The 8,871-nt window shown below is 47.5% G+C and overlaps 1 protein-coding gene across 3 annotated transcripts in view; it reads right to left on the reverse strand.

Moving 5' to 3' along the window:
- Positions 1 to 242: 242 nt before the first annotated feature.
- The window catches only part of SGK1 (serum/glucocorticoid regulated kinase 1), a 67,903-nt gene continuing 59,274 nt past the window's right edge, over positions 243 to 8,871 (reverse strand). Inside the window, exons 1-12 of one of the 3 annotated variants that reach the window (XM_027633674.1) lie at positions 8,295 to 8,635; positions 5,671 to 5,746; positions 5,158 to 5,233; positions 4,606 to 4,710; positions 4,062 to 4,145; positions 3,828 to 3,959; positions 3,433 to 3,545; positions 3,107 to 3,230; positions 2,668 to 2,763; positions 2,404 to 2,559; positions 2,214 to 2,303; positions 243 to 1,485 (exon numbers count right to left, since the gene is read on the reverse strand). In XM_027633674.1, coding sequence (XP_027489475.1) covers positions 1,318 to 1,485; positions 2,214 to 2,303; positions 2,404 to 2,559; positions 2,668 to 2,763; positions 3,107 to 3,230; positions 3,433 to 3,545; positions 3,828 to 3,959; positions 4,062 to 4,145; positions 4,606 to 4,710; positions 5,158 to 5,233; positions 5,671 to 5,746; positions 8,295 to 8,538 — 1,464 coding nt within the window. In that variant the 5' untranslated portion in view covers positions 8,539 to 8,635 and the 3' untranslated portion in view covers positions 243 to 1,317. Of the gene's footprint in view, positions 1,486 to 2,213; positions 2,304 to 2,403; positions 2,560 to 2,667; positions 2,764 to 3,106; positions 3,231 to 3,432; positions 3,546 to 3,827; positions 3,960 to 4,061; positions 4,146 to 4,605; positions 4,711 to 5,157; positions 5,234 to 5,670; positions 5,747 to 5,849; positions 6,010 to 8,294; positions 8,636 to 8,871 lie in introns of those variants that run through there. The other 2 variants (XM_027633681.1, XM_027633667.1) reach the window with 2 other exon arrangements.

Consider the following 8,871-nt stretch of genomic DNA (forward strand, 5'->3'; position numbering starts at 1 on the left):
AAACTCATTTTGAGGAAGTGCAAGCATTTGCACCATGTAAGAGCATCCACATCAACACACACCCACTCTAACAACCACAGTTAGAAAACCAAGTACTTTGCCAAGTCGTATCCATGGTAAGACTTCTATGGGTACAGTTTGATGGAATAACCATCACACACCTAAGCAAAATTATCTTAGTTTAATTTTTTTTTTAAGCTGGCTAAAGCCTTTGTTTTAAAATAAGACAGAGGTAATGGAAGTATTTTTCAGGATTTTACTGCAAACCAATGGGTTTGGTCACAAAAAATATGATACATATAACCATGTTAATTATATTACATTACAATGATGGTATACATTACAAGTAAGTCTGTGAGTTTAAATATACATCTAGAGTTACAACTGAATGTACATATCTTTTTTACAATACATACAGTCAGGAATGAAAATCCCTCAAACCCCAAAACCATAAATAATGCCCATTTTACAGATGATATCTTTTAAACTAAAAGGGGGGGGGAGAAAAAAGGGTAAAAAAAGAAAAACCAACAGCTTTGACTGACTGCAGCTGGGGCATTTTGGTCCATAAAAACCCTTTCTAAAAATAGAAATCTTTTTTCATAGCAGCAATGCTTTCTTCAAGCATTTGGATACAAGTAATTGTGAGCCCATCTCAATAATTTTAATTGACTGTATAGATTTACAAAAGAAATTTCAAAATTACACTTAATTTATCTTCCAAATATGGAAGAAACAAACAATGCCCCACATTGTGGTATCCTGCAAGTGTCACACTGATGCTTTAAACTAAGTCCATCTGTAGCACGCAGACCTCACGCATACCATTTGTTCACATAGTAAACCCACATAAATGAACTGAGAAACACACTCTGCAATAGGGAAAGCTTTGGAGCTCACAAGATCTCATCAGAAAAAAAAAGGCACATTTCATAAAATCCTTATCACGTTCAGATAGATCTTCAGGCAAGGCTTTTCAAGCACGATTTCAAAACAGCTTGTTCTTACTCCTACAATCTGCCATAGCGGTCTATGGCAGCACTCACTACGGTTTTTCTTTCCAGGGAGACAGCACCACTTTGGGGGAAGAACAAATGGAAATGAAAAGCCTGTAAAGCTCATTTAGAGAGTGATGTGCTCTTCAAAAAAGCTTCCAGCAAACAGTGTAGTTGAAATTAAGGCTGCAAAGCTGCCACAGTGGAAATGTGCAAATTCTCTTTCAAGATGACTGGTCAACTGGCAGTTCCACCAGAAGGCCAAACAAAAAATAAAAATAATAGTTGTTATTATTATTAAAAAAGAAAGAAAGAAAAATGTTCACAAGAAAGAGTCCACGGGTGGGGCATATGAGAAGCCCAAAAATGCCTCAGCGGCTTCTTTGACACTGGCAGTGATGAGGATGCTGTCTGGGGACTGGCCAATGGAGTTGGGAACTGGCTCATCTGTGAACTCCGGATCAAAGTGTCGCAGGTCACTAGGGCCGCTCTGTGGAAAGGGCAGAAAAGGAATTTAGACCCAAATGTTTTGTGAGTGGACATGTCAATTCAACGTGGAGACAAGCACCCTTGCGCAGAAACTCAGTGTTTATCACCTCAGTCCCACTGTTTAACAGTCTTTGACAGTTTTAGTTTGACCTTTTGGGTTTTCTATCCTGCTGAATATTGTCTTACTAAAACCAAGGTGATTCAATTTAGTATGCTACATTCCAACTAAGCTCATGCAACAGAAACCAAATGCAAACATGCCTCTCTGCCACACAACAGTTTATGAAGCAGGACTTTGATCTCTGGGCTAGTTATTAAATGCAGTTTCTAAAATGCTCAGAAAATGAAAGAACAACCTCCATAACCAGATTGCTCCCTTTCAATGTTAGTATCTGACAAGCCAAATGTAATTCTGCCCTTGGGGACCTACTTGTTCTCTATACCTTACCTTACCCTTTGGTAAAACAGGGATGCTGGTGATTATTTATAAATTGCCATGCAAATGAAGCACATGAGACACCCAAAAAACCAACTAAATTTAGCTTGACCATCAGCAAGAAGTCAGTCATCACTTATTTTTAACTTTGTTTGGACAGACACAGAGGAAGGAAAAATTGTGTTCCCCAAACACAGCCATCCAGCCACTTCCCCCTGGCCCCTGGGCACCCCACAAAGACAAGTGGGAAAAAGACAATCTCCATACATTCTATAATTAGAAGTGATACGTACCACATTTGGGTTAAAAGGGGGTGTAATCTTCTTATTAATGAGATCATCCCAGTTAATTGGGGAGAAGAAGATGTGATTCTTAATCTCCATCTGTTACAGAGAGAAAAATAGATTAATTCAGACCCATGTAAACAGTATGGCCTAGTCATCCTCCTGCACTGCCTGCGGGCGCCGGCCAGTTTGCACTTACAAAGTCCTCCTTGGCGCCAAGCCTCTTTGTCCTATCCTTCTGCAAGAGGCCTTCCAGGAGATGTCTAGCTGAGTTGGTAATATTTGGCTTCAGCTGCAAGGGTTTGTTCAAGATATTGTCGTACATTTCTGCTGTGTTCCTGCTGTAGAAGGGTGGCTGTGGGAAAGAGAAAGAAGTTAATGAGGCTGACAGGCGGGCACAGGGTTTCTTGTGGGGAAAGGTTGAGTAAGCTAGTTTATCTGTCATGAAGGATTCTTCGCTTACCAAACCATAAAGCATCTCATACAGGACCGCTCCAAGGCACCACCAATCCACAGTCCTGTCATAGGGCTGCTTATGGAGAACTTCAGGAGCAAGATACTGTGAAAGAGAAGGGAGAGGGCAATGTTAGCCAAAGGGATCTTTACAGTTAGGAAAGCCTCCCCATTCTTGAATAAAAGCATCTTACTGAATTCCAACAATATCTAAGTTTAAGGAAAGCTACAAGATCTTTATAAGCAGGGAGATGGCTTGAGAGCCCTGATCCTGCTCAACAAGCTCTACGTGTCCTACACGTCCTCACTGGCAGCCTTATATTACAAGGCCTGTAATAGCCCCTGCTGTATCTAACCAGCCATACGTATACATGGCAGGTACCAGATTTCACTGATGACAACAGCACTTGCTGTTGCTCTGCAAGCAGTGGGCTGAGGGCTGGCTGTACCTCTGGTGTGCCGCAGAAGGTGGAGGTCGTGCCATTGTGCTCTATGTTTTCTTTGCAGAGTCCAAAGTCAGTCAAGACAATGTGCCCCTGTGAATCGAGCAGGATGTTCTCTGGCTTCAAGTCTCTGCAAGAAGAGATGAAAGAAAACAAGTGGTCATTAGAGGAGATGTACTGAGAAGATTTTAGGTGCAACTGTTTACAGAACTTCACTAAGCCACCACAGAATATTAAAAGTAATTCTGACCTCATACTGAGATCAACTTTGCAATACTTATTCAACAAACCACCTTTTTTTTTTTCAGTACAAACTGAAAAAGGCTGCTTACCGATATACGATGTTCAGGGAGTGCAGATAGCCCAGTGCACTGGCAATTTCAGCAGCATAAAATCGGGCTCTCGGCTCCAGGAAGCAACGCTCCCTCTGGAGGTGGTAGAACAACTACAGGAGACAGAGAGAACAATGTTGTGTAAACGGCCCCAAAGCCTGTTAACAATGCACTTAATTAGACTCAACATATATAGCAAGGGAGAACAATAGCAGGAAATGGCCTAATGATCCTTGGTAGTTCAAAACTTGGCAGGCAGAAACATTCAATCTACTAAATTCTGCCCCATGACTCTTCCCCTTGCAACTTTTTTTATTTAAAAGAAAGGGTGAAAATGCCTACCCTACCATTCATGCACATGATAGGAAATACTATTCAATTTTCTTACTGCTTACCTCTCCACCATTGATGTAGTCCAGGACAAAATACAGTTTATCTGCAGTTTGGAAGGAAAAGTGAAGCCCGACCAGGAAGGGGTGTTTCACATTTTTCAGCAAGACATTGCGTTCTGACATAATGTGCTTCTCCTGAAAACATAAGAAATAATTAACGTTTAGCACAGTTGCTTAGTAATAGAAGTAAAAATGTATTTGATGGACATTGCAATGGCATCATGAAGGGTAGCTTACCTCCTTCTTCTTCAGGATTGCTTTTTTCTGCAGGACTTTAACAGCATAGAACTGCTCTTCTGCCTTATGCCGTGCAAGGAGGACCTAAAAGTGCAAAAAAATCCCCAAACTGAGCAATACTGAAATACAGAAAAACTTGTAGACACAACCTGCAACAAGCCTTTATGTTAAATGCTGAGGACTGCCACATCTCTCTGGTTCAATGTGCAAGCTCTTTGCTGGAAATGCCTAACAGTATTACCATTCTGGCAAAATAATCTAGCCCAAAGATTCTATGTCGTTTCTTTCCCTTCCAAAAGCAAAGTATATGTATTTTCCCCAACGTCAGTGCACTGCACTCCCCAGCTCTTCTATGACTCATTCAAATGCAGCATCCCTGCTCCCTCTCCAGCTATGCTGGGAGCCAGGCACTGGGCAGCAGGACATACTCTGATTTGGTTTAAATGACCACCATTCACCAAAAGCCCGTAAGAACCCCGGTATCTAGTATTTCATAGAAGAGCTGAAGAATAAATAAATTACAATGGAAAAAAGTTAAGCTTACCTTCCCAAAACTGCCTTTTCCAATCACTTTTAAAAAATGAAAGTCTGATGGCTTGGCATGTGGGTTGGATGATGGGCCAAGATTGATCTGCTGTGAAGGACTGGGCTAGAAAAATAGACAAACCACATTTACTAAAACAGTTTGGCAGTGAGTCTCAACAATGTATCTTTTTTAAAAATATATAAATAAAGTGACCTTGAAAATGAAGATTAGCCCTGTTCTTGCCACTAAAACTTTAATATTGACCTCTACCAGATATCTTAAACTATTAGGTACTGCCTAAGAAGAGCCTAACAGCCATAGCTTACTGAAAAGTTCTTGCTGAAGTCTTAGGCTTCATTTCATACTGAAGTAACAAATAATAAAGCTTTTTTAAAATTTCTTCTCCATGTTTGGAACAGAAAAACTTTCAGGCTAACCTGATTACTCTTTCCTATTTACATCAGTGTGCTATGAGCTGAACTAAAGTAATACCCACGATGCTTATTTTGCCATACTTCTATTACTGGCCGACTTGACGTTCTAAAAATGTCTTGAGTAAAATCTACTTACCGGAGGAGAAGGATTAGCATTCATAAGTTCAGGCTCATGAGGCTGGGAGATTTTCAAGATAGACTGAACTTCAGGGCTGAAAGGATAAGAGTACACATGATTACGAGAGTTACCAGAGGCAGCAGGCAGATCTTTCCACCAGAGGGCAAGCACGTATCACGAAAGAGGAGTTTTGGTCGAGCCTACTACAGAAGGCAACTATAACGATCTAATGGATTAAAGGTGTAAAATTAATCTAGAGAAAGTAAATCCCGTCAAAAAAAGAAATTTACTCATATTTTAAATACATGACAAAATAGGGACGGGTCACTAGAAATCTCCTTTGACTTATTTGTCCCAAATCTAGCCCGCAAAGATCGTTGCCAAATGAGTAATACCTCAACAAGACCAATTAACTCTTCCATAACAGTCATGCCGGAGGCATTACCGTAAACAAACATTATTTTTAAACTAGACCTCGCAATACGTAATGATATTTGTAACTAAAATCCGTCCAAAATTCCTGATACTTACTGCTTGCATGCATAGGAGTTGGTGGCTATCTTCTGAATGAAGTCGTTTAGTCCCATTCTTCTCTGCTTCATGAAAGCTATAAGGTAAAAAAAGGACAAGGAAAAACAAAATCGTTAAGTCACCCTATCAGAAAAATCACAGTCCCTTGAGCATCTTCGAAGAAGCCCCCCGCTGCTCACCGATGAGGAGAGCCACCATCCCCCTCATCTTCGAGTAAGTCAAGGTAGGACCAGATGCCTCGGCTGCTTTCACGGTCATTTTAGAGAGAGAGGCGGATAAACAGCAAAGATACGACACCACCGGCTCCCAGCACCGCACTGACTTCGCGAAGCACCCGACGGCGTTTAAGAGGCGGCGGTGATGGGCGGGACGGGGCGGAGCAGCGACGATTGCTCCCACCTTCAACGTCCTTGGGGGGGCAGCCACTGGCCGCCTCCGAGGACGTCGGGGGGGAGGGGCGGTGGTCGGGGGAAGGCAATCGTAGCTGGCTTTGCTACCTCCCTGCCTTAGGTGCAACCCTCTGGGGACGCCCCTACAGCACCCTCACCGTGCAAAGCATCCACGGGTGAACGTATCAAATATTTTTTTTTTTTTCGGACAGTTAACTTCGTAGCCCCATCTCTCTCTCTCTCTCCCCCCCCCCCCTTCCCTTCCGCTTTTCTTTTGTATCCTGGCCCCACTTATTTTTGTGGTTATATAAAGTTTAAATCTGGCTCTGTCCTGGACGAGCATCTCTCTTCCTAAAGTGTGGGTGTACCCCCCCATCCCGCAGCCTGCATCCGCTCCCGGTCCCGCCGCCCGGGGTGAGCGGCGATAAGGGACGCTGACGTTTCCTTGAAGGAGCTGCAGTGACTCAGAAGAACAAAATTTCCTGCCCGGTATTCAATAAAACAAACAAATGTCCCTTCTGTGCACTGCCCTGATCTTGGCTGGGACATTACTGATAGGGAAAAGAAAAAAAAGTATTTTTAAATGCCAAAAAGGAAAATAATAGGAAATAAAATCTGTCCCCTTAACGTGGAGGAGAGCGCAGAGATCTGCTTCTAGAAAAGGTGAGGATATGCCCGAGGGCTGGACAAGTGCAGTTACGGAGAAAAAAAAAAGAAAAAAGAGAAACAGCCCCGTTCCGCAGATTTTGTTTCTACTGTACGCGGTTATTTGGGAACACCGTGTACCCAGGATTTAATGGCTCAGTCGCTGCCTTGCGGGTGCACCGGGGGCACGTCAGGAGCGCTGGTGCATGCACGAAGCCAAAGGTTAAAGGCGCAGCCGGGGACCTCCTCCCGGGGGGCGCGGGAAGGCACGGCGAGGGATATCACGGCCTCCACCTAGTCTCCCCTGCCGGGGCGCATTCCCGTTCGCAGCCCTGGCAGAGGTCAGGCGCGGCCGGGGGTTGCCGGGCTCCTAAGCCCTACAGGCGGCTGGAACTTTCCACCCGACGGGACGTTATTCATGCGCGTGTTTAGCCTCGCTGTCTGAGCGATGGGCGCTGGGCTGCGGCCAGCGACTCCAGCTGCAACCTGCCCCCATCCTCCCCCCCGCTCGGAGCCCATCTTTTTGCTCTTTATTTTTTTTCTCTGCACCCGCTGCTGCTGCCTTCCCCCACAACCACCGCCGGCCGCTGGGCGGCATCCCTTGGCAGCTGCCTGTACCCTGCGCCTCGAGGGGGATGATGGCAAGCACCCCAGCACAGCAGGGGTGCAGCTCCGTCAAACGCTGCTGCTCACCCTGAAGAGCAAGACGAATGAGCCGGAATAAAGAGAGACCCCTCCTCGGCGAGGTGGGCACAGGTCTTTAAAAAGCGCTGCAAAGGCCTTATACGGAAAGAGCTCCGAGCCTCCGGTATCCTTCCCGGAGCAGGGGGGCCTTGTCCGGCCCCGCCGTCCCGGTGTGGGGAAGTGGAAGAGAGCTGGCGCCAGGGAAGGATGGGGTGACGAGAGAGGCAAGGAAATGCCGGCTGCGGCTGGCGGGACCTTACGTTCTCCCACTTGTTGCTTTCCTCTGCTGCGGAGGGAAACTACCACTCTCACTAATGTAAGTGGACGACAACAAAAAAATAAAATATCCCACAATAAAATAAACAACCCGTCAAAAATGCTTCATAAATTGGAATAGACACAGCCAGTTTCCTCTGCCCCTTAGGCGCTTTCAGAGCGCTGCTGTTAAAATTCATCTGCAGTTTGGAGGGTCACCGGAGTTCCCCTCCGCTGCCCCCCTGGCATTCCCCTCTGGGCTCTATGACGCTGGCCCCCGGCACACTCCTGCCAGCTGAGCGCAGAGGCGAGTGGCTCCCAGCCCCAGGGCTGGCTCCAGCAAAACCCACCCGTTCTTCTGCTCAACTTGCCAGGGGCTGACACCCACTGCCCTCCTCCCCGCTCAGCTGCGGCCCCCCACGCTGCCCCCAAGCGCCCCCGCTCCAGACGGCTACACCATCGCACTCGCCCCGCTTCGCGTCAGTCTTTTTGCAAGGGTTCTGCTGCTCTCTCCAAGTCACCTGGCCTCTGTTCGTGTCATTCGCTGCCTCGGCTGCACCCTGCACGCAGCCGCCTGTATACCCCGCTGATGGAGGGGTTATTTTTCCCGCGGAGAACAGCTTTCCTGCCAGGGCAGAGCGGTGAACCCACCTTTCAGCGATGACTTCTCCTCTTTGCCCCTCATCTCGCTGCCTGCCGGGACCCCGGGCGCGGCGCGGCGGCGCGGAGGCTGTGGCTGTGGCTGCGCTCCCGCTCCCGGCCGCTGCTGCAATCCCGAATAACTTCCCTTCCTGGCCAGGCGGCCTGCGGGCAGGAGGGAGGCGGCGAGGGCGGCGAGGCCAGCCGGCGCTCCCGCTGACCCCTTTATGGACGCAATATCGAGGGCGGCTGACATGCGGGAGCGTTATAAAGTTCACCACAGGCCGCCCCGCACACTCTGCCCCGTTGCAACATCACCTTCAAAATTACTGTAATCAGCGCGCACATACACTCACAGGCACGGGCGGGGAGGGGCGGGGAGGCCGCTCCGGCCCTCCCTGACCTGCCGGCAGCGGCCGGCCCTGCCCCACCGAGGCAGGCGCTGCCCGCGCTCCCCAGGCGCGGTGTGAGCGGCCGCGTCCCCAGGGCGCGGGTCCCGCACCGCCCGCCGCCGGGGCTCCGCGCCAGGACGGGCAGAGAGAGCCGGGGGGGAGAGAAGGAGAGGGAGGGTTGCCGCTGGCGGGGGGGG

Source organism: Corapipo altera, unplaced genomic scaffold (genome assembly GCF_003945725.1).
Source record: "Corapipo altera isolate COAL_440 unplaced genomic scaffold, ASM394572v1 2b, whole genome shotgun sequence".
Taxonomy (NCBI): domain Eukaryota; kingdom Metazoa; phylum Chordata; class Aves; order Passeriformes; family Pipridae; genus Corapipo; species Corapipo altera.